We start from the raw sequence: 26,069 nt of genomic DNA on the forward strand, positions 1-26,069 counted from the left end.
ATATTTCAACGCGGGTTTAATAAAAATTTCTGCTGGTGCTGACCCAACACTAAACAAGTATTTCCCTTTAATCTCTTTAACACATTTCACCATGTGACCTTACTGTTTAACTTCTAACCAAGCAGCACACCGGCACTGCCACATCCATTTGTGCATCCTCTACAACTCCTCAGGACAGTTTCTGAATAGGACACGTTTCTGTTACCCCCCTAACAACAGCAGAGACTGTTCCTCCATGTCAGGAAAGCTATACTGCCACATCAGTAGTGCTGAACATAAGAAAACATTACTTCTTACTGTGAAGGCGGTCAAACACCGACAGCTTTGCCCAGAGAAGTATTGCATTCTCTGTCACAAAGAGGATCAAAGCCCGACAGGAACCAACTGTGGGCAACCTGCTCTGCCTGACCCTATGTGAGCAGCCAACGGGATGGCCCGAGGAGGTCCCTTCTAACCTAAATGATTTTGTGATTGTTTCTATATTATTTTTTGTATTATTTCAGAGAGAAAAAGCAAAATATTTTTCCCCTCACTCCGAAGCCTTGCCAACTTCTTTTTTGAAGCTGATGCCTGCTTCCCCAATTACATGAAATCAGTAAATCTTTTCCCCTGTTATTTAAGAATGCAATAATGTTGTGTGTAATGAGCTAGAATAGAAAGCAGTCCCAGAAATAGAAACATTAAAGTTTATAGCTAAAGCTTTCTTACTCCCTCTCCTCAAAATGTAGCTATAACAGTCAAAAAGAAACAGATTAGTAGAATGGAAGTTTAACTCATTTCTAAGTAAATAATTCTCCTTTCTCAGCTGCAATACTATTGCCATACCACTGTTGCCTTCTTCATAAGACACTAGGAAGAGAGAAAAATCTACCTTACAGAAACATACAGCAACAGAGTATTTGGAATGAAAAAAACAAGGAGTGCTAGATGTAACAGGGGTACTAAGAAGACTGTATATTGCATGTGCCATCAGAGAGGCATTGGAAGCAACAAAGGAAAGCTGATTTCATAATAGACTTGATTGCTTTTTGAAGGGAGTAAGGAATGTGGTTCATTGTGCTACACTGGACTCATCTTTTCTGCCTATATTTCCCAAATATCTCACTAACAACACTTCAGGTTTAAGCAAGGTTCTACAGAGAGGTATTTCTCTAAACTAAAGAAAGAAAGTAATTTCGTGCTTCAACTACCTACAGTTTTTGGTCCTAACTCAATAGTTACAGCTTACAATTACTAAGAAAAAAAACTGTAAATAAATAAAAAGGAAAGAAATATTTTCAAGTATGCAGGTTTCTTATTTGCTGTTCCATAGGATTTGGCCATTAAAAAAACCATAGTAGGATTATAATGAAAGCAGAGCTAGGTGACATTGTCTGTCAGCAACTGAAAATTATATAAAACAGATGAGTAAGAGTGTGTTTATTTTTAATATCGGAAGAAACAACAATATGGAAAATCTTCTTTTTGAGTTCTTCCTCTATTAAACCCCAGACACCAAAACAAATACAGTCTGTGCTGAGTAATTCTTTGAGGGGACTCGCAGAGATCTTCCATTTTGGTGTTACTAAACATTTCTTATCTACTTAAGAACACAATTTAAACAAGGAAGATTTTGGATTTGAAGGCAAAATTTCAAAACTGCCCAAGTTTCCAAAGTAGTCCATGTGAATCTCACATTAGCTCCTACAGTTAGCCACTACCCTCACCAGACAAAAAGGAAATCTAAAAATTTGTATTTCGTTTTTTTTTTCCTAATGGGCTGGGAACCATGCAACATATCTCTCATTCAAGGTATTTGAAAAATGCTGTGCAATGAGAAGAGTACTGTTCTTACCACATACAGCTGTTTCCAGAGCACAGCCCATTCCTGTAGTGTTGCTGTGACTTCAGTCACAACAGAATCTTCAAGTGGAACAACTGTTTCATATTGGCTAGAGAAGAAGAGGACAAAAATTAGGAAAGGTACTCTGGAAAAGGTATACAGAAATAAGTACCAGCACAGTCATTTGTAGAACATTGACATTTTTTGAGCTCTCAAACTAAAGAAAAATGCTTTTAAGAGTAATATCTTGTCTGTTGTAACACTCAAGCAACTCCAGTCTCCTATCAACTGTTCCTCCATTACATTCCCAAAAATTTGCTTACATGAAGCATTTTCTACTTGTGTGTTCATTATTTAAATACTTCTAATTGAGGTCAATGAAAACACTTCTCATGATTATAGCACGTTAAATTACTTTGTAAGTGGGGTCCTTCCATTTGTGTGCCTTCTAATCCAGTCTGAGCCATTTATCCCTCTAATGAGCATGCTGCCCAGTACCATCAACAACTCAGAAGATCTACCATTTATGGACCTTCCCCAACCAGAAGGCCTCTTCACTACTGATTTCAGGGAAACCCAAACAGGCCGTCCTCTAACCAAAATAACAGAACTCATCCCTTCACATCCAAGGTCTTCTTTACCAATTAGAGGAGAAGCACAGCACTCCCTTCTTTCATTACACTAAGATCTACAAATGTGATAATTAACATAAATACTGTTATACAATATGCTATCTGAGCCAGAAGTACGTGACTTGCCCTTTATGTTGAGTGATATTACAGACAATTAGTGGTAAGCAGGATGAAGTTAACGGCCCACATTGTGCCAGGGTAGGTTTAGATTGGATGTTAGGAATATTTTCTGCACAGGGAAGGTGGTCAAGCACTGGAATGGGTTGCCTAGGGCAGCAGTGCATTCCCCACGCCTGAAGGTATTTAAGAGATGCATGGACATGGTGCTAAGGGATAAGATTTAGTGTCAAGATTTGGTAGTTCAGGCTGGTGGCTAGATTCAGTGACTTAAAAGGTCTTTTCTAAGTTAAATGAATCTATGATTCTATGATTTTAAGTCACTGTATGTTACTGGGCATCTCTGGAGTAGAGAACTAAGTTCCAATACTTCATTTCCAAGCTACCAAAACATATTCACATCAATGACGTAAGTAAATCCTGTGTTATTTCAAAATATATAGACATTTGATATCTTAGAAACCTGCTGAGGCCATATTAGGTATGCATTCAACCCATTAAAGCTGGGACTGGAAAGTCCCAGGACAGTAAGACAGATTTTTCTATGATTATGCCAATGACTTCACCCTTCTCACTCAAAACCTAACACCTAGCATCTGAGATTGTGCCCTACTCTACAGCTGCACTTCTTCAGATGAGGACAAAGTGAAAGACTAGGAAATCTCTATTCATGTTTTAACACATCTCTACAGAATATGCTCATGATCTGAAGCACAACACTTAAGAATATTATATAGTATGCTTTATTATTATACAAGTGTTCATACTAGTACTTGGAATGTGTTCTTAAATACCGGGCAGAATTGTATTTATTCCTTTTTACCAATGCATGACTAATGACTATGCTCTCTGAGTCAGAATCAGATTATGTTACAACTACGTTCTGCTATATCAATTGGTAAACCAACCTTAAGATACTTAGTTTTAAAAAATTAATGTAATTGTCCTACTGCGAATGCAAATATCCTGAATTGGTTGCCCTTCACTAACTGTGAATTAATTTCAACCACTAGTAATGATAAATTGTGGGAAACTATTCTTTCCCACAAGAAGAGTGCACAACAGGAGCAGTCACTGTACACAAGCTACGTGTTTTACTACACTCCTAAGTTATGAAGCATCAGTACTACTGCTGCCCTTAAAAGGTTTACTCAGCCCATTTGAGAATAACCACACAATGCAAGACCATCAGAAGTCAAACATTTTTCTACAGGCACTTCACTAAATGCCATCTTTTAGTTTTATCTTCCCCATCTAATCTTCCACCCTGGGGGACCATCTGACATGCTGCACCTTTAATTCTCCTCACAACAGTCCTAAGGTAGAAAATCTAGAATAAGAGCAGCTTTGAGCATGCAGGAGCATCAGTTAACCTCGCAGGAAACTGTGCTAAGAACTCCGCCATCATGTCACTATCAGCACTGCTATTTACATTACCTAAACTAACCCTACGCCTAATCAGCCCTTCTGCTGCCCTGAAGGTAAACCATAATTCAGAAGAGCAAGCTTGAGTTATTCTTTGGGCTGAGGTATGGGGGTTGGATGTTTTTGAAAAGTTCCAAAGTAACATAGTTACCTTGTCAGCTATATATGGATGAAAATCTGTTCAGAAATGACATCTGCTGCCTACGTGCCAGTGCCTCCCTAACAAACAGAATGGAATATAGAATTCTGCCAGTGAGGAGCAACAAGAAATTAAAAATATAAATAGAATTCTTTAAAATAGGTGCATATCAGGCAACATCTCTGAGGTCCTGATTTTATGAAAAGCGAACAGGAGTAAATAACAGAGCTGCCTCCTGCTGTGTTAAAAACAAGAAGAAAATCAAGGAACTTATAACAGAGCTCTCCAGAATAACATTTCAATTTCAGAACTTTATAAACACAAACTACAACGAACAAAAAACACTATACATTTTAATAACAATTTCTTAGATTCCCTTCTAAAAGAGAAAGTGCAGTTTCTTAAAAGAAGGAAAACCACTCACCCTCTATTACTGACAACAGCCTTTTTCAAGTGAATATAGTTTGCAGGAAAAATCCCCTGCAAGAGAGAAAAGCCTGTAAGTTAGAAAGCCAACACTTGCAGTTTGTAGCATTAATATATTTGTACCATTTATTTATACATGTATGTAATTGCCAATATACACATTAACAGCCTCCCCCTCATCACTGTGTCAAAAACACTGCCACAGACTCAAGTCAGCATTCAAACTGGACAAGTAGTTTTCATCCCACAAAGCTTCCAAAGTGTTCAGAAACACTGTTCCATGTGAAATATCCTCTGGCATAAAAACAATAGGTAAGCCAACTATGACCAAATGAGAAGTCTCATGCTAAGCCTACACGCTGTTGCCTTTGTAATGGACAAGATCGAAATAAGGGATCTACACTTAGCAAATTTTCTTCATGCTGCAAAAAAGCATGTGAGCCCAACAGCGTGCTAATGAGTGATGAGCAAGCAGGCATGAAGTGCGACAAGTAGAAAGAGCTCTGAGAAATGAGCAGCTTGCAGTTAGCAGAAAGGAATGAGGAAGAGCAGTAACGACCAGGGACACTGACTGCAGAGATGTAAGCTAGCCAGCACCAGTGCCTGTTGTGCAGCTCACAACACGACATCAGCACCACTCCAGACCTTCCCTTCAGCATGCCACATTACCTTAAGTGACAAGGGCCTAGGCTTAAAAAAAAAAAAAAAGGCAACAAACATCCACCATCCAATTTGTGTCTAGCCCTTATCCCAGTCTCTCACTGAGCAAACAAGCATTCCATTACCTGCATACCCCAGGCTATCCTCCTTCTAGCAAAGAACTGCCCAAGCCCACCCAGCACAGCTCCAGGTGTTTGCCTTTTGCAGCTCCCACGACAGATGGGCTCTAACTCTGCCCGTGCCATTAAGTTTATCAAGTTCTCATGAGATGAAATAAAGAAAATGGGTAATTTAAACCAAAATCATCATTGTACTCCATCTCTAAAAAAAAAAAAAAAAAAAAAAAAAAAAAAAAAAAAAAAAAAAAACAAATTCTCAGAGCAGCCTCAGCTGGTTTGTAAGGACATGAACCCCAGTGGGGAACACTACATCAGCACCATTAATCTGCAGGTGAAGAACAGCAGTCAGCCATTCACAATCATTTCCGTAATCAAATGTGAGCTTTACATTTTTAGAACTTCAACACTGTGTAATAATCCAGGAAGACATTTTTTCAGCATGATGAGGGTTTTGAAAGGAATATTAAGAAAATTGTATTCAAAATGTTAAGGAAAAATCCTCCCTTTTGGTAGGCTAGATGGACACTGCGGAATTAAAAAGAGATTAAACAAACAATAACAGCTTCATGAGGAAAAGCAGTAAATGCTTCCAGCCCTCCAAAAATCTGGGGGGAAAAAAATGCTACTTCAGTTTCTTGTCTGGTTCCCTTCCAATCCATATTTTGTACTTCTGTGATCCTGTGTTGTTACCTAAGAAACCAAGGAAGGTTTGAAGGGCTCTCCGACCAAAACTGAGCAGGTACTCAAGCAGAAGAGGTAGCAGTGCACACAAAACAAGAACATGGAGAGGACAACAAGCACAGGTGTTCGATGGAGAGGACTGCAATCATGCAAACAATTCCAGTAACAACAGGACAAAAAGTAGTCTGAAACATGAGGAATCTGATACTCTTTTCTTTTTAAAAACAAGCTGTATTTATACCAGAAGTCAAAAAAGGAAAAAACTATTCATGTGTTCTGATACATACATTTACATAAATACACATGAAATCATCAGGACAGCCAAAAAAGTTCAAGAAATAAACTGGGTATAATTGGAAAATAGCCAAATGCAGTAGTTAAATGGTAGAAGTCTGAAACAAAGAACCCTTCATCATCAGACACTTTTCCATAATTATCTTAAAATGACAACCAAATGGCAAATAATTAAATATGCTTCACTAAGCAGCATAAGATCAGCCTCCTTCTATGGTTTTCTAGGAAGAGTCATTTGGAAAAGGTCCAACTGGATGAGACTTACAAGTATTAGAAAGATTTAATAGTACATACTGGGAAGATTTCTGATTCTGGGGACTGACAGATAGTGTTCTCTACATCCAGGAAATAAATCTAACCTCACCACGTGGAGAAGTAAAAGGTAAGCACAAGGTTGGGTAAGGTAACAGTTAACACGGTTGCAACAGCAAAGCAGAGACAATTTACCAGTAAATTGAAAGACTTACCTTCACATTGGGCTTCTTAATGGAAACACCTCTGTACCACCCTAAAATCAGAGAAAACACCTTACATTACATTCTGGCATTGTTTATGTTACAGAGAAGCAAGCTGACCAGAAACAATGCAATCACTGAGATCATCTCAAAAACCACCCTCAAACCACAAGTCAGACTTTAAGATATTTTTTTGTTTGGCTCTGCAACAATGACAAGCAATTAAGGACTTGGAATGCTCCTATTTCTTCCATCAGGAATAAAAACAGCTTAGTATACTTGGTCACTTCACTAACAATCATCAGCTACTGCTTAAAGATGTGCTCAGCACACAAACTGCAATCATTTTTCCCATGTACTGGAACAGGAGTCTCCTCCTAGTATTTACCTTCATGAAAAACCCAGGCTCCAAAAACCTGCTCTTTTACAGACAGGAAATGCCATTACCATACATTTCTAACATTGTTTAAACAAATATAAATCCTTTGGATGTGTCTGGTCTTACGCATGCCTGGAGAAAAGACTTCAGGATCTCGTTTCACAAATCCAATTACCGTTCTTGCATCCCCCATCAGATAACAGCCCCAGACAGGACAATACATCAAGAGTAAGAGCCAAAGCTACCAGTCAAACAGAAGAACCCAATTACTTCCATTTTTTACACAGGTGGAATTAATGTCACTGCAGCACAGGGGTTCATCTGGTAAAAAAAGCTCTAAAAACACCATCCAGTTTAACCATGAAATCTGAGGACAGATGACATTAGCACATAACACTTGAGTTTGAGGATGTAGGTTTTTCTACAGAGAAAGGCTGTACTTCATGGACAGACACACTGCCTCCCTGTTTTCTTTTCCAGCAGCTCAGAATAGACACAAGCTGCCTGACTCAGTGGCCAGCCCAGGGAAAGGCAAGCAGATCACTCCAACTGGTTTTGAATAAATGAACCCCTGTACAGGGTGTGGGGCTTGGATGGAGGCAACACCGTTCACAGCTGCCTGCATGGTGCTCCACTCTGGACTGGTGGCTAAAACTATGCTGAGAATAGAGCAGCACTTGCACAGCATTGGTACTTCCTCTCTTCCCCACTCTGCCACCCCAACAAAGTGTTGGCGCAGGAATTCCCCAGTTTCTTAACCAAACTGAATATAAACACCTCGACCTTTTAGTTTTCAGTATGCACAAAGCTGAACTCAAGTACTGCAAAGAAAACAGAATGGATCATATACCCACGGCACTGTGCTCTGGACAAGCTGCTGTATCTTAAAGCCCTGTTCCATCTTTGCTTTTCTACAGACTCAGCTACACCAGGCCACACTGTGCTGGAGATAAATGAAGCAGAGCACCTGAACTAAAGCTTACTGGTATGCAGCAAAATGTAGCATTTTGAAGGAGAAATATCAAAGTCAGGGGAAAAAAAATGGTGATTTTCTCAATACAATCTAATGATATCTGATCAAAAGAAAAGTGAAAAGTAGGCTGCTCTGCAGCTCTGCCCTCTGCATGTAGCAGAAGCTCCCTCCAAGAGCTGCAGGAAGAACCACTTCTATGGTAATAAAACTGGAAAAAAAATAAAAGAAAAAGCACACCATGATGCCATTCCACCTGCACACTGAGACCGCTATTTGCTTATAACATTTACTGCAAACCACACTGCCTGCATGTCCAGTCACATTGTAGGTGACCTGTAGGCAGTAATAAAAGCTAAAGAAGAATGCACTTGGTAACACATGCAAGTCACTGCCCTTCCCTTTGCCTGCAGGGCTTTTCCAGTCATAAGAAGCACTATGCTCTGCTCAGCTCCTCCAAATCATGCAATTCAGCAAAAACCTCTGAAGAAGCAGGATAGAACAACGACATATCCATATAGAAATTCAGAGTGTAGGAATTTTAGAAACTTGCATATTCATAGAAAAGGACTGAAAAGCAGTTTCCACAAAAATGTGTCCCACTCAGAAGTCACAGCAATAGTGCAGTTCTAATTCGAAGAACTCAGAATAGACTGAGCAGATGTGCTCAACTCAATGTTATCAGCTGAGAGATAAGAAGAGTTACCAATGGTTTTTGATCCTTCCCTGACAATGGATTGAACAAAACAATATTCTTTCTGAAAGTTGCCTCATAACCCTTTTCAGATCTCCAGCTAAACAGCAAGAAGTCTGTTGAATGGAAGAAGCCAGTCCCTTTCCAGTACCAAGAGCAGAAAAGCAAAAGGATTCCAATATCACACACACCTGTTTTTCAGGGGAAAAAAAAAAAAAGCTCAAATAGTGAGGATGAATAAAGAAGCACTGGCTTCAGAGCATAGGAAAAAGAAACTCAAGATAACTTCTTTCTTCAAACATCTGCCTTATTTACAGCTCTAAGGAAACATGTCCAAGGCTGCCAGGAGAGGCTGGGAATGGGAGAGCTCAGGTTTGCAGGAGCACCTGTGAGCAATGGGAGCCCAGCTCCCTGCCCCAGGAAACAAATCACAACTGCTTTTGGGGCTAACTGGAGATGGGAGCACAGCCTGTTTTACACTGGAGACAACTCTGAGCAGAAGAGCACTCAGGAAAAGCCTGTCTTTTACTTCCACCTACTAAAAGCTTCCCGATCTTGCATTAAGTATCCAGAACAGAAAGACCAGCACTTGTACAAAGCAAGCCCTAGAATGCACATCTTTTAATATTTACCAGTCTGAAACAACCATGTTTGCCTAAAGTGATCAGAACACTTTGCAAATTAACAAACTCCACGCCCAGCATAACAAGCTTGGACATCACACAAGTGCCCAACACAGCTGCTCTCGCCCCTCAGCTGCTGATGGAAAGCTGTGTTGTACTACAGTGATTTATTTGTGTCACCGAAAGAAAAGCAACACACAGTATCAGCTGCTGCCAGTGCTGCAGGTGAAGCCTACACTCAGGTCTTGCCACAGCCTCATGCTCTCCAACTGGCAGCAGCCTGGCATCAGAGAATTGAGCTGTCTGATCAGATGCAGCCATGAGTGACAAAGACGAAACGGTTTTTACATAATAAGCTCTGTTGGGTCCCAATGCTGATAAAAACATCACAGTTTGCTACTGGATCACATGCCACAGTGGTCCCAAGATGCATTTTAAAATGCTGCCTGAGAACGTGGACAGCTAACATACAGTCTCAGCAGCATGCCACCCCACAGAGCCATAGGTACCATAGCAGCTGGACACAAGCACACGTGCTGCCCAGCTGGGGTCAGCAATGCGCCATGGTACCTCCGCCTACTCAGGGCAGGATCTCCACGTGCCAGGTGATAATTGAAGAAATGAAACTTTGAACCCCCACAGGGATTACATCAATGTGTTACGCACTGTGGAAATATGATCAGTGTGGCAATGGGAGGAAGGGATTTCCAAGAAATAAATCCACAAAACTAAGTAAGAGTTGCACACACTTGGAGGTAGGCACCTGTCCTAGGAAAGCTAAATGTGAAAACACAATTTCATGGTCTGAAAAATACTCAGAAACCGAGATGCAGATCCTGCGGCTTCTTTAGTTACAGTGTGCTGCTCCACCAAGTAACCATTTCAGGAATTTTTCCAAGGTATCAATCCCAACACATTTCTTCTTTAAAAGGCAGAATAATCTCTTTAATAATCTACTCAGAATTCTGTGTTTAAAAAAAAAAAATGTTTCAATGAGCACAACTTTGAGCTATCAGGGCATGATATTAGAAAGGCAATGTTGTGACTCCCTACAGTTCCCTTTCAGCTAAACAAAAACCTCCAGCATCACTTTACACCCGCCCTCTTAAACCTCAAACTAAAAATTTACTTGAAAAAAAACTGACTTATTTACAACAACTGTACAAAAAATACTCTGTTATGACAGGATAACTATTTTCTTGAAGACTATTTAATGATTACATTTAACAATCAGATTATGAAATTGCTTGATAGCTAGCAATGTGATGGTACAGCTGATAACTAGCATTTGAACTGTGTTTAGCTTTTATTCCATTAAGAAATTATAATTATAATTAAATTATGCATCTTGTAGATCTTATAGATCTAGTAGATTATGTATTTAATAATAATAAATGTTATGTATTTAATAATAATAAATAAATGCATCTTAGCTTCTTACTCTGAATTTTAGATAAATAAGTCTTTCCAGCCTTATGAGTAAACCCCAGACCTGAAAGACACCTATCTTTTGTACATGCTGGCCAATCAATAATTGCTCCTACCAGTTAATCTGCACGTAAGCCGCTTGCAGGCTATCTGTGAACACGCAGCAATGTGCAGTGACCTAGAGGAGGGCTGGCAGCAACAAGCAGTGAGAGCTGCCTGCCCAAAGGCACCCGCTGCCCAGAGCAGCCTACTGTGACAGATGGAGCAGCTCCCAACTCCCACCCAGCCTGTGACAGCAGGGCCACAGCAGCACAGCTGGATGTCAGCGTTTCATCTTGGCATCAGCCACACAGGCAGCCATCCAGAAGCCATCCCTGCTCTTCAAAGTAGTCGGGCAATATTTTCCACAGCAGCTGCATGGGTCCAGGTGAATTCTGCTCCCTAGGCAAACAAAAGGCAGAGGAAAACGGCCATCTCACTGGAGGCTTGGAAGCATGGCACAGATACCGCTCTCAAGCATAGAGTTCTTCAGAACTGCAAAACAAACCAACCAATGCTAACTCTCAGGTGTCCCACACACCAAAAGCCTTCATTTGGCCACACTGTCACTGCTGGATACCAAGAGAGCTAACTAACATTACATGTATGGCTTATCAACACGGCTACTAACACAGAAATTAAACCATGCAGTTCTTAAAAAGTCACACAGCTACAATGTAAAAAAGAGGATTTGCCCGTTAACATTCATTATTGTCAGTGTTGTTAGCCTTAAAGCTCCACTGCACACAAATACATGCATATACACACATACAGATCCATACGTGTGCGCATGCGAGCACATCTGTTCCTTTGCCCTGCAAATACACACAAGGCTCAGCAGCAGAGCTAAACAAGAGCCTGACATAGGAAATTCTCTCTTCTATTCAGCGTGCTCAAAATGCAACAGCTGCTTTCCACACCAGTCGCTATGACAGTCCTTGCTGTAACAGTTATTCAGTAGCTTATTATCATTTAAAATATATATATTCACAAGCACAGGTAACACTGCTTTTTATCTATGTTGAACTCTTCAGCAAGTCTCAGAAATTCTTCTCCATGTCACTAGCACACACCTGTGTGCACATCAATCCTTTCAACACTCACTTGCACAAGTTAACATCAGTTTACCCACTCTGTTCAAAAGAATCCCCAGCAATTAATGCAGAGCATAAGATGAAGTACAATTCACTCTAACCAAGGATGCTGTTAAGCTGTGGCTCAGGCTGATGAGGGGTTCCAGAGCTCACCTGGTGCCACCCACACCCCACAGGGCTGCCCAAAGCAGATGCCCAGCCCTGAGCCCACAGCTGTGAGAGGCTCGCGGCCTCTATGGGAAACCCATACTCAGTCCTGGCACAGCCCAGAAGTGTTTGCTGCTGCTCAGGGAGGGCATCACCAAAATGATAGAGGAGTTCCATGTTGTGCAGTTCCAGATGTAGCAAAATTAACATATCTTTCTTAGGTATATAAAGTCCGTGTCAAAAGCTCCTTGAAGGAGGAAAAAAAAAAAAAAAAAAGACAAAAAAAAAAGACAGGATAGCGTGCTTAAAAAACAAACAACACACGTGCACTAAAGCCTCATCCACACAGCAGAACCCCATACCACAGGGCCTTCCTTCCACAACAATCTGAAGACTGACACAAACTGCCTTTGAAGAATTGTCTTCAAAATTACTGGCAAAGAAAAAACACAGAGCCCAATCACTGTAACACTGTGAAGAGACGGACTGGATTATCCTTTTGGTTTCCTGTAAGCAAGCTGCTCCTTTGGATACTGTGCCTTTTTTCCCTCAATTTTGGAAGTTTCCCAGATTACTGGAAATGGTTTGAAAACATCATGCCTGCTTTCAACAATATCACTGTTTTCCCTTAGAGTTCTATTATTCTTTTCAAGTACTTTCTCCTGAGCTTGCAGCATTCACAAGACCTGATAAAGCAACCATAATCAACAACCACTGTCTGAACTAAGCTTAGCCCATTGCAATACGCTGTTTTTAAATAAAATATTATCAATTTGCATGTGCAAACCAGATGTATTGTTTACAACACACTTCTCTATGAATTAAGCATCACCACTGAACTGCAAAACTCATTCAAAGCTTTACAGGCATAGGTGAGGAAGCCACCATTTTTCTAAAAGAATCAGAAATATTCAGTTACTTTTTCATTGAAGAGCTCAGTCAGCAGCTAAACAAACAAAACCCCTGAATGCATGAGGAAAACCTCACGAGCAAAAGACAGTTTTAGGCATGAGAGAAAAAAAAAGCAGTCATCTGACAAGCAGCCAGGAGGTTTATATAGGAGCTCTAGCACTGGAGATGAAATAGGAATGTAAACTGAACAAACAAAAACAAAACCACAATTTTGTGGAATGTGAATTTGGAATCCAGATTTGTGGATCTGGGTTCTGAATTTGGTTTTAAATGCTTAAGGATTAAGGTTACATTATCCAATCTCAGACTACAGAGAAACATCCCCATACTGTACCTTGTCAGCCTCTCTCTCAATAAACATGTTTTATACCACTTGCTTACTCTGAATGTTAGGATAAAAAGCGTTTCCGCCTTTTAAATGCAACAACTTCAGACGGATTAGCCCCTGGAATACAGCAAGGGATTGGGAAGTACAGTTTATTCACACACAAGAACCGTAGTTATAGCTATAATGTCAACAATGGCATTCTCCTTCAGGAACAAAACATGGGACGAAGCATGCACTTCTCTCTAAATCTCTATTCTTTAGTTTATTTCCAGTACTGCTTCTAAAGTGCATCCCTCTGTTTCACACCTAATGTTTTTTGTGTGTTCAGATATTCCTAAGCAATAAACACTGGTACGCTTCATTGAAACACCTAACAGCAACATTTAGAAAATATGGCTAAAAAAAAAAAAACAACACAGACTACACTTTATGTGATGAAAATTTCTTGCAAGACCCAATTACAACACAACAATCAGGTCAGGGTTCAAGATTTTCTGGACAGATGGTTAACTTAAAACACACTGACCCCCTATCAGACTGGATTAGTGCCAGAAGCACTCAGCCTTTCCTACAAAAAGTGGGTCAGGCTAGTTCTTTATCCAAGTGCTTTGATTTGATTCATCATTATTCCAGAGCAACTTAATAAAATCTGCCATATTAAAATATTTTTACATTCTTACATAGCAAATAGGATTGCCTCCTAGGCACCACACTTACCTTCACATTTCTCCAGGATCTGCACAGTCTCCCCCAGCTCCAGGACCAAGCCTTGCGGCACAGCTCCTCGAAAGCTGCATATCACTAAAGGGTGGGGAAAAAAGAGAGAGAGACATGTGAGGGTTGAACCTGAGCGTGAATTTTCCTTCTAAGCATAGCACTTCAGCTCATTCCCTACATAAAAATAGCTATTACACAGCTGCCCAGAAAACCTGTCAGCCAACTTCTCCGCATCACATGCCTTCATTTCAGCCCTTATCACAGGTTAAGCTCAGCAGTGACATAAAAGCTGCGTTTCTTATCAGACTTTTGATCAAGCAAGTCTCGATCACTTCAATCACCAACTCCAAATTCATACTAGACACAAAAACTTCCTTGTCTCACTTCTTACTCTACACAATGCATCAGAGCACACAGTCCTAACTTCAAAGAAAATAATGAAGCGCTGTAATCAATTTCCTTCAAGTTGCAACCACTGCAAGTAACGTTTGTGCAGCTAATATACTAGGAAAATCCTATACTGATGTGTACTATGATGTTTAACTGGATACCCTGAAGAATACAACGGAATCTGTACTTCTCAAGAACTACCACGCTAAACTTCTATAACATTTTTCAAGGTAATTTAATTAACTCAATTTTAAACACAAATTTAGAAGCTGTGATTTATTCCTCACTCCCATGTCTGCCCATCAGCACATACAAACTCACACAGGCACAGTCATAATGCAGACACCCAAGCCCTTTGCCCTAAGCACACAGGCCCAGAGCCCGTGGACCAGCTGCACCTGCACACAGCACAGTGCCACTGGTGGGAACGCAAGGGCTGAGACCACAACCTGCAGCGAGCACTGGCCTTTCCCAGTGTAAGAGAATGCTCCCCTTTAAACAGAAGCGCTTGGCTGAAGCTGAGATGTCTCCCTGTGATGATGGAGCTGCAGTTCATCTCCATCCTGAATGCCTTTTTGTGTCAAAGCCACTGAATCCCTGGAGCTGCTTTGTGCAGAACTGCCAGCAGCTAACCAGAAAGCCAAGCAATGCAACAACTGGACCCACCCTGCAGTAATGGAGAACTCACTCACCAAGAATTCACAACTGTAGTTTTCAATCAATGAAAATCACTTCATGCTTCCCCCAGCAGCGGCTTAATGGTTCACCAGCAGGCCACCATCAGAGCTCTGGCAGCTTCTCCTTGCCCCGCCGGCAATCCACACAAGTGACCTTTAAATGCTGATTATTATTTTTTTCTTAATGGGAGTAATGATTTACATATATTTAGGCCTATAAGAAATCATTCTAATAAATTTGTTAATTCACAGAAGGAAACTGTTCATTTATTAGGTGTTTCTGCTGGTAACAAAGAAAACCTTGTAGGGGCTGTACTGCATCCATACAACATGAGCTCTGCGAGATTCAGGGTGCTCTCCACTCAGGAGACACTCAGAGCCCTTTGCTTAAGCCCACTTGACTCAGAAGAAAAAGGAAAAACAAAATGCAGAGAACAGAAATGAATTTTGTCCATCATCTGTGGGTACAACCTGGATGTCCATTCTCAATTAGAACTTAAGTTCTCAAATAATAAAATTATCCACCCCACATTCCTCACTGTCCATACAGCAATATGCAAAAGAGCTCCTTCATCAACAAATTCGTGGGCTAAGCAAATCTGCTGTGTTGGACAATTTCAATCACCAGTAAGGTATGCAAATAGCCAGACAGATACTTTCAGAGTAACAGACACCGAATCTCAAGAGACTTTTCAGCCACACTAAAGGAAGTGCACCCAAGTAAGCTGACCGTATGCACCAAGCTGTATCTTGTCCAACTATTTTACACAACCCACAATTTATCATCTCTGAAATCAAAAAAGAACTGTAAAAATAGCTGCTGACTGTGACAGAATCCCACAACTCTGTGGCTGCTCTGCACTCTGACATGTGATTCCAAAGGTTATTGCCAAAGTTATGGATGTTACCTTTTTAATAACTAAAAACTTATTATGCAACACAACCTTATTTACAAAGTGACTTCTAGGCATGCAGTTCTTCTCTGCAGTGTTACTTGAAAGGAGCAAACACAAATATGGGTGGGAAATACAGAATAGCTGAGACCTTCAAAGGAAAATAATTTATGGATGGGCTCCAGTATCTGACTTCCATGCTTCCTACAGAGCAATCCTTCACAGCAGAATGAACACCTCCAAAGCGCCCAGCACTTGAGCAGTCCCCATCATCTGTCCCCAGAGGGAAGCAGGAATGCACCTCCAAAACAGCCATGCAGCAAAGCCTTCCCCCACCACTTACCAGGTATCAGCAACCCCTCCCAGACTCTAGACAGACCACTGAAACACACAGCATCTACTTCCAGGTATTAAATCCCTTCTCATCAGCCACGTTTGTAAGGATGCCATAGAATTTAGTTTCAGCCAGCAGTTAAACCAGAACTCTGTCCATGGGGAAAGCTCTGGCCACACACGGTAACCATCACCAGGACATAAACACCTTAACTGTGCTGCTTGAACTGCTGGGCCACAGCAAAAGAAACGCCTTCCTCTGCAAATTGAATGAGAAAGGCACAAACTCATCTGCACAGGAGGATAACCTCCAGCTATGGCAGAGAATAGGAAGAGACCAGGGGTGTAACATACAGAAACAGGGAGAAATAGTTTGGAAATCCAAAGACCAAACAGGAGAGGACAGACTCAGAAATGTTCCCCCAGCTTAGGCAAAGGCCCTGACACAGTATGAGCAGCTGCATTACCATTTACCTGCAGTAAGAGAAATTGTTTCATAGGAACAGAATTAAAGGGTGCACAGACAAACATGGCACCTTCAGAAAGAGCAGGTATGTTTACGCACAGCTAAGTGATTCCTCACAATAGATAATTAAAGGAGCTGCTCACTATATGGATGAGAAAGATCCAGTCAGCGCAACCTACCAGGATTTCAGAAAAGGGGCTGTTCTGAAACACCCCCTATCTGAAGCTCTTGCAGAAACTGAGCTTGTCTGTGATAAAGGGGGAAGGCATTTGCATGGATCAGAAACCAGTAAAGAGCAAAAGCTGGTTTATTTCTGAGACTGACCAGGAAGCTCTAAGGGGATCCATGCTGAAACCTGTTCTTATTAAAATATTTCTAAGTGATCCAGAAAAGCTGGGAAGTAGCCAAGTGACTAAGTTCTGCTGCTACGTGGGGTGATGCAGCGCTGCAGAAGAACCTAGCAGGAGCACACACTGCAGACAGATGCCATTCAGTCCATCCACATAGGGATGAACAATCCTAACCTCACATCTAACCCACAACCTCTCACCTTGTTCCCACCACTCTGAGCAGAAGCCCAGGCCTGATATTAACAATTCCTGGCATCAGCTCAGGCACCTCCAGACCCTACCTGCATGGCACAGCAGAATACTATCCTGGTGTCAACGGTTTACGGGCTGGTTCAGTCCAGTTCCGTGACTAGAAGGGCGGAGGGATCCGCGGATCCGTGCCCCCGGAAAAGGAAAATAGGGGACCCCGAAATAATTGAAAACAGCGGCAACAATCTGAGGTGAAACAAACTAATTTACTAAATATAGTATCAGCAGAATATAAGGAGAGAGAGAGTGTGTGTGTGTCTGGAAGGTGGATCAGCCTCACCACAACGCTGAGATGAGAAGTGCAGTCCAGTTGAGCCGATGAAGAAGCGCAGGCAAAGAAGAAGAACATCAGGTGACCTTGCCAGGAGTTCTATCTCCTCGCTGACTGCAAAGCCCCCTGGGGAAATGTAGTTCTTCTCCTCCTCTAGACAGGCACCCAGAACTTGAGCATCAGCAGTCAAACCCCAGTGCATTACATGATGTTATGATGTGGAATACTAATAACCAAAAATCATGAAAGCATGACACTTGGGAAAATAGGCAAGACAACTACATACAGTGCTGTGTAAAATTCACAGGCAAACCACCACATGACAGTTTTCCTCTTTACCAAAAACATATCCTCTGCCAAAAAGGACAGAACATCATATGGAAAGGTTGAAAGAAGTGAGACAAGATGCTGCAACCATGACACAAGAGCTTTTACACAATGAATTATTAACCAAGATAGGATGCTTCCACTGGTAAGACTGACAGCTGAGAGGGATGCAGAGCGTGAGAGGGATGCAGAGTGTAACTCATGGGTATCCAACCTTCTGGCTTGCCTGGGCCATGCTGAGTGAAGAGGAATTGTCCTGGTCTGCATATAACATATATAAAACAGTCAATGCATAAGTAACAATTTTTTATTTTTTATTTTTTTTTTTACATTTTTATTAGAAGATTAAAGAAGGAGAGTAGCAAAAATGAAACTAGTGGGGTATGTGACCTTGTTTTTGTGACACTAATGCATCAGACTGGCTGCAATTCTTACTGAGTTCTCGAGGTGCACAGAGATTTCTGATGACATTTTACTCTTGCTGCACATCATCTGTGATAATTCATCTTCACAAATGTATGGACTGCCAGAAAGCGATGACATGAATGAGGTGTGATTGTCAAGTGAGGGACATTTATCTCTGCTAAGATGAGGCAAATAGAAGTCCAGCTGGAGAATTGAATCAGATTTTTTAGTTTAATATCTGATTACAACAACTCCATACATTCCATTTGAAAATTTGCAGGTATTGACCAAAAACAGAGCTGCAAATATTAAAAAAAAAAAAAAAAAAATTCAGCACTCTTGAAGTTTATTCTCAAATTCCCTTATCAAATGGAAGGCAAAGCTCCATGTTTTTTGCTGCTCACAGGACTGGACTGTGTTCAGCCAGCACATCAGAACACATTAATTTATTTTCCATAACTGCAGTTAGAACAGCGCTGCACCCCGGTTTCAGCCCAGGCAGAATTAACATCACACAGATGGGTGTTTGGCTGTTGGCGAGCGATGGGTGTGCACCCAGGGCACGGCTGCTCTGAGGGAAAAAACAATGGACTGGGGTGGGGGGCAGCTGCAGGACGAACATGCTGTGTGCAGCTGCTAAGTTGCACTGAACACGTCAATGGGGAACAGGTCACCCATCCCTTCCAGTACAAAGAGCACAGCTATGCCAAACAAAACGGCTGCAACGAGTTCAGAACTTTAAACAAAGTACCATTCGATGTGGGGCAGAGTTAAACTGTGAAACTCCACACAAGATGGCACTGCATGTTAAAAAGAAACAAGATCTCCTAAGACCAAAAGGAAACAGGACAAATTAATGGATGCATGCCACCTCAGGTTCAGCAGCTCCCGGACGCAGAGAGTACTGAAGCAATGGGATTCCTCCCCAGGACCCATCACACTGTGCTCCTCCACTGGAAACACGTACTGCAGGTCACTGCCAAGGAGAGACCAAAGCAGTTGAATGTTGGCTGGGCTGACAGGATCCCTCCCACACTGTCCTTAGGGAAACCCAAATCAAGCTTCTGTTGTCACTCGTTATTGATTTGTGACCTTACCTAAACACTATTAAGGAAGAAAGAGGATACAATTCACTGTTAGAGAAACATTAGATTTCATGTCTCATTATTACCCTCTGCTGCCCAGCCAGACAACAGAGCTGCTTCCACTTCTGCAGTGGCACAGTTGATAATATATCTTGCTTTCTGAAATTGCTTCTTATCCAATTTCTATGTCCCTGCTTCCCCACCCAGGCTCACTGGGCCTCAATGCTACCACAGATCATTTTTCTCCTCAAATGGATTACGTCAACTGCATGATAAACTTAGTAAGAGAATTGTGTCACATTTTTATGTGAGCAGTGGGAGAAGCTGAAAGGAAAAGAGGAAAATGCCCCAGTGCTGTGCAGTACAGCACAGCCACGTGTGGGCTCGAGCAGAATCTAACTGTATCACCGCTCCCAAAGAACAGTTTTCTTTGTATATAAGAAAAACTGCTTTGCAGCACTATGCACTGGTATAGGTATGCACCCTGTGCCCACGTGTTCTTACTCTTCTGCAACTTATTTCCACACATCACGCTAAAGCCTACAAAAATATTGTGACCTTGCATAATGAACTATTCACATCACAAAATACAGCTCAGCCCACAGTAAGTCATTTGTTTGCTTTCGTAAGGGAACGAGGCCTTCTCCCTCCACGCATTCCCAAATGTAACAGTGAAAATTAGAAGTATTTATTTAAATGAGGGATGAGAAACAAAATTGGTTCAAGAGGTTTTTTCCATGCTTCCATTGCTCCCTTTGCCTTCTTCAGACCTCAGTATTTCTCATCATAAAGTTGGGCTTTTTCATTTTTTGCCTTTGCTTTATTTCTCATATGTTCTCTTCCACAGTGGAAATCACTGCAGCTCAAACATACCCACTGTATGCCAAAAGTAACATTTCACACTACCAGCAGCAACCACTTCTATTTTTCTGTTCATATTTCACAGGCCCCATAGAAGAGTACAAAACGATTAGCTTCGCAATGGATCTGCTCCATGCCACAGTCTGCACATGGCTTTTGTCTGCATGCTTCATTTGTCAATACAATAGTAAACTTTGCCCCAAATGTTTCTGATTCCTTTAATTCAGAAATGTTAGAGTGGGTCACTCTGGAAATCACTAATTAATGCGATTACAAGTATATCAGAAAATACTTCCAACTCATTTTTATTGCTTTATAATGCATGTCCAAACTCAAGGAAGGTTGCTAGAGGAAGTGATATTGCAGGTGGCATTTCCTCACCAGGGGAGATCTCTGGCTACTTCTCACCACACGTAATGAGTTAAAGTATTCCTTACACAGTCTTACGTGATGTGACAAACTGCAGTTCTAACGTCACATTCAACTACTGGTAGTTCTCAACATTACTAGTTAGCATCAAGTACAAGCGGACCTCTGAGACTGCCTCTAGGATTGACTGTGCCTGAAGAAAATCATGTAATTATTCCAAAAGACTACACATTATGCTGAGGATGTATCTTTTACCTAAACAGCTTTTTTAGTGTGAATAAATGTATTGGAAGCATCTACTGTCAAACAGTATAAGCTAGTTTTAACAGATGAATAAGACGAACTTTATCTTCTCCCATGAAGCACACACATGACATTACAGCCCCCATGTAAACTAGGGGAGAGCAGTAAACCCAATACCTTTCCCCTAACAGAGGCTAGAACAAGGAGGTGAGGGAAAGGCATGAGAACAAAGATGCAGCTTTGCACAACTCAAGCAACACTGGGATTGGGACTCCCTAAAGATGTTCTCACTAGCATTAGAATTTACACGTGTATAAAACAGCATGTTTCCAGACCCATTCAGATGTTTACCCACAACTTTAATACCCACATCACTCCAGGACTGCACACTTAAATCATGCACCACATAGAAAACACTTCTATTTGTTCAGATCTGGCATTCCCAGTGCCCTCTGCCTTGTATTGAAACAAAGAGCAAACAATTTCAGTTCTTCCTGTCCACACCATTTATAACTTTAGAATCCTCTAGTCTCTTCTAAGAAATGTATTTTTCAATTATTTAAGTCTTCGTACTTGCATACTGCAGACAGGGAAAGGTCTCTCAGTCACAGCAATATGACGACATTCACGCTACGGCCAACATTGCTTCACCTGCCTGCAAGGCACCTGTGCTGCACAACCCCCCTGCAGGGGGAAAGGACCCCTACAGCCCAAACCTGCCAGCATGAGCCCCACAGAACTGCAGCCCTCCTGCCTACAAAGAGGAGGAGTTCCTGCAAACAGAACACTGTAGGGCCTGATTGCTTAGAAGGCCAAAGAATAGATTATGAAGGAAAAAAAACCCTCAGATTTTTATCAGAAATTAGAAGTCATTACAATTTATTTTTTTGAGGAACAGCTTGATGAAGCCTGGCAGCAACAGAGCTTCCCATCAGACCTGAATGATAATTTGACAAGGGAACAGAACCATGGGGCAATTTAGATGAAAACGTTCTCATTTCATTCTACAAATACCTGGAAGAATATTTTCACCCTCACAATATACCCTCCTAGTATCTGCATGACCAATTATTTGTCAAAAATTAATTTGAGACAGCCAAAGCTACATGCAAGATCAGGCCCCAGTAAGCAGGTACATTTACAGAGAAAACTAGAAACAAACACCTCCAGAATGCTCTGCTGGTGAGATAAGAAGGACAACACAAAGAGATTTGGTACGAGGAAAAGGATGAGCCCAGCTACAGCCCCAAAAAGCTGCTACGCAGGTACACGCAGGGTGTGCAGGAGGGGATCTCAGTGTGCTGGCGCACACACCACAGAACAGGACTCTAATCCGATTGGAACTGCCAGGCACTAATGTAATACACACACACCAAAAAAAGATTATCAAAAGCTGATTAAAAGCCATCCAAACGTTACAATAGGAGAGAAGGGATTAAACAAGAGACTCGCTTTAGAAGAGAGCTAAAGAATTTTTTGACCTTATTAATGGTCTTTATGAATTTCTACGGCAAACCCTGAGGAAGAAAAAAATACTGCAAAGTTGAAAGGAATCTGCTAAACGTGAGGTTCTGAGTATTACCCAAATTACAGCACAATTAAGTGAAGGTATTCGAGGCCAGCCAGCAGTTGCTAGGCAGCAGTTGCTGCTGCCAGGATGCTGTGTGGTGCACATGGAGTCGGGAGCCGCCGGCAGCGCAGCCCTGCAGCAGCACATCCTTGCAGGCAGGCCTGCTGCCATCGCACGGCACCGCAGGGTGCGCGGCTGCCTAGCAACGCCGCCTCCTCCTCCTGAGTCATGCTAGGAAAATAGTTGTGCAAAAAAAGAAACAGATGCCTGAGAAAAAAGGTGATCATTCACTAGCAAAGTGAATTATTGCGAGCATCCTTCCCCCACCCTCCGAGATAAAAATAGAGATTAGGCTTAAAAATCAGGAGCTGTTTAAAATAGTTTTGCACATCCTGGTGTCAAGAGGTAGGATTGAAACAAAAAGCCCACAGCGGTGTCCACTTTCTTACCATATTATAACTTATATTAAGAAGATGACTTATATTAAGAAGATGACTTTGAGCTCTCAGCCCTGCAGGCGCCAGTCCTGGTCACCCTTCCCATGCGCATTGAGTCCCAGCTAACAGCTCCCCCATTCTCTGCTGGGGGAACACAAGTCCCCCACCCATACACCATTCCCTCTATGTGGAAAGAACTGGCAGCCCCTTTCTGTCCCTTTAGAGAAGGGACGGGGCTGCCTCACGAGAGCCTGCAACAGGGAGAATCCACCCCTTGTTGTGCTGCTCTGCACCATTCCTTATCAACAGCATGAGCCAGCAAGAGCTCCAATGTACTGCTGAACACCAGGAGACACAAGAAAACAGCTCAGGACTGGCTGTCCTGGACAACAGAAGTGGCACTGCCTCCCCAGGCAGCCTGCTCAAACACTTGGCTGCTGGTGGTAATACAACTCATCTCATGTCCCTGACAGTAAGTGACCTCTGTTCCCTGCCCTATCACTGGGCAGCCCTGAGGAGCGGCAGTGCTGCCTTCCCCACAACTCCCCAGAAAGCAGCTAATCACAAACAGGCCCCTTCCTGCCCTCCTTGCCCACCTCAGCCCCCCATTCTACACCAACTATATACAACTGCCAGCCCTGCTGGCTAACTGGCAAGTAGCTCCATCACATGAAGTTACCTTGGTGGTTAAAATCTATTTTCACATTTCCCATCAGGAGAAGGTGGGACAAAGAAGGCAGATAAGAGTGCATTTAGCTTCTGCACCCCAGCTGAAAGCCCTAGCTGAAATATCATAGCCTACACAGTCTGCAACACAAGAACTTCTTGGGGAGATCTGAAGATGGCCTGCAACATTGCTGAGAAACCTCTCAAGTCACACGTGAAAACTTTCATCTGTTTGGTCATCTGTTTCCTACTGAACTTCCAGGAAGTGACGCACTTACCTGACAGAGCAGGAGAGGCTTTCCTCACAGAATCGTTTTATCTTCTAATCTCAACTCCAGCAAACGGACATCATTTAATGCTATCTGACACACAACCAAAATCTTCTTTTTCCCTTACTGCATTTTCCACCCAAGTTGAAATAATTCACTTCTTTTCTAACCAAAAACAAATTAATTAAAAAAAAAAAAAAAAAGAGGAATATTTCAGGCCAGCAACCTGAAGGGCAGCCAGCAGAATCCCAAAACCACAAAACCCCAACATCTCTGCCACGTGCTGCTGTGATGAAGAACATGAGAGAAGGGAACCTTTTCACCAGATGCAGGGAAGCTGCACTGCTGCCTCTCTTGTTTACCAATAACTGAGCTACCAATCATTCAGCTTTAGGCCATTTACAAAAGTGAGGGTGTGAGGTACACAGCAAATCAACACCAAAGTTCAAATGGCAGTTTTCAATAAACTACAAGGGCTGTTCTGAAAGTAATGCCTTCTATTTCATTATGTTGGTCCACAATATCAGAAGCAAATGCTGGTGGGATGGCAGTAGAGGGTGAACCTTCCCACTGATGCTCTGTGATATGTTGATGCCGTGTGACAGATGGCAGCAAAGGGGCAGTCTGGACATGAAAATGCATACGAAACAAAGGTGTGTCACTGAATTCCTCCATGCACAAAAAATGGCACCTACTGACACTCACAGACACTTGAATGTTGACGGAGCAAACAGCGATGTGAGCACAGGGAGGCGGTGGGTGGTGCATTTCAGCAGTGGTGACAGTGACATGACAGACAAGGCACATTCTAGTCGGCCATGCACAGCTGTCATACCATTTGCACTCATCCATGCAAATCTACTGAAGGTGGTGACTGAGCTGAAACATGCTGTTTTGTAGCTGAGAATGTGCTCAATCCAACAGTGTTGTGCTCTTTGTATCTATTGTTGTTCCATGGAAATACACAGGCAGCATTACTTTCAGAGCAACGTAAGTGGTTTTTACAGTAATTTGTTATTTGGGGGGAATTTTTCTCCCATGCTGGCTGACACTGCCTCTGCCTTACTTGTGCCTGCACTCCCCCCCTGCACGCATGTGACAAAGCCCTGCATCCAAGTTACACCAAGGAGAACACAATGAGGTGAGACAGGCCATCTCGTGCAGCTATTGCCACAGGCGGCATCCCCTGTGAGGAAGAGCACAGGCAGAACAAACAGCACCAGCCTCCCAGCACTGCAGCCCTCCTGCCAGGAGCACCCAGCAGTGGCCAGCAGTCTCTACTTAACCCCATCTGCGGTACTCTCCTGTGGCACATCTCCTGACAGGGCAGCCCACATCACATGTCCTTCAGCACCATGAAGGACGGGGTGTTGGGGTGCATACAAACAGGCCTGTAAAAAGCCACTACTGCTTTCAACCCACTCCTGCGCAACCAGCGGTTCCTTTGGGTCTGACGTGAGGCTTCATTAACGAGATCAGAAGACAGAAAGGGAAAGAGTATTAAATTAACAGCTTGCAAAATCATCTGGACATAAGCTAGCTAACAAACTGACTTGCATTTAAAAAAAAAAAGAAAGCAAATTTAGGAAAAAAAAAAAATCACCACTAGCAACACTGAAAATGTGGATAAGCCTACTTACATCATAAGATCTAGAGAAACCTTTTTTTCTGTGTCAGAGTGCTGGTACCAGTTTACCACTGACAGCAGGACGACCTGCCATGGCTCTCCTTAAGGCCCAGTGCTCCAAGAGTCCAGAGAAGAAAAGCACTGAAGCAGGATGAGAGGGAATGACTTCCCCGTGCTGCAAAGCCCTCAACCAGCCTTCCTACTGCCTTCATCGTGTTTTGACTAGAGACTGTTTAAAATAACACAGGTTACAGGTCTAAGAGGAAGGAACTACAGTTGCAGAGAGCTTAAGGGATGCTTCCAGGACCTCAGAGGAGATTACCGAGTTGATTTTAGTTTCCAAACACCTGAAGGAAGATTTGATTCTAACATCAGTCACTTGGTTGAGGTCTTCCATCTCTCTGTCTTGAAGCTCACTGTGCACACAGATTTCAAAACAGAATAAGAATAAAATGTAGTGGTATTCAAATTGATTCATAA

The 26,069-nt window shown here is 42.2% G+C and overlaps 1 protein-coding gene across 9 annotated transcripts in view; it reads right to left on the reverse strand.

Moving 5' to 3' along the window:
• DOCK3 (dedicator of cytokinesis 3) overlaps positions 1-26,069 on the reverse strand; it is a 190,479-nt gene that overhangs the window by 158,706 nt on the left and 5,704 nt on the right. For 8 of the 9 annotated variants that reach the window (XM_085236074.1, XM_085236071.1, XM_085236070.1 and 5 more), the window contains exons 2-5: positions 14,102-14,185; positions 6,783-6,823; positions 4,560-4,615; positions 1,835-1,931 (exon numbers count right to left, since the gene is read on the reverse strand). In XM_085236074.1, the coding sequence (XP_085092200.1) occupies positions 1,835-1,931; positions 4,560-4,615; positions 6,783-6,823; positions 14,102-14,185 (278 nt within the window). Of the gene's footprint in view, positions 1-1,834; positions 1,932-4,559; positions 4,616-6,782; positions 6,824-14,101; positions 14,186-26,069 lie in introns of those variants that run through there. The other variant, XM_085236076.1, reaches the window with a different exon arrangement.

Source organism: Meleagris gallopavo, chromosome 14, assembly GCF_905368555.1.
Source record: "Meleagris gallopavo chromosome 14, MGAL_WU_HG_1.1, whole genome shotgun sequence".
Lineage (NCBI taxonomy): Eukaryota > Metazoa > Chordata > Aves > Galliformes > Phasianidae > Meleagris > Meleagris gallopavo.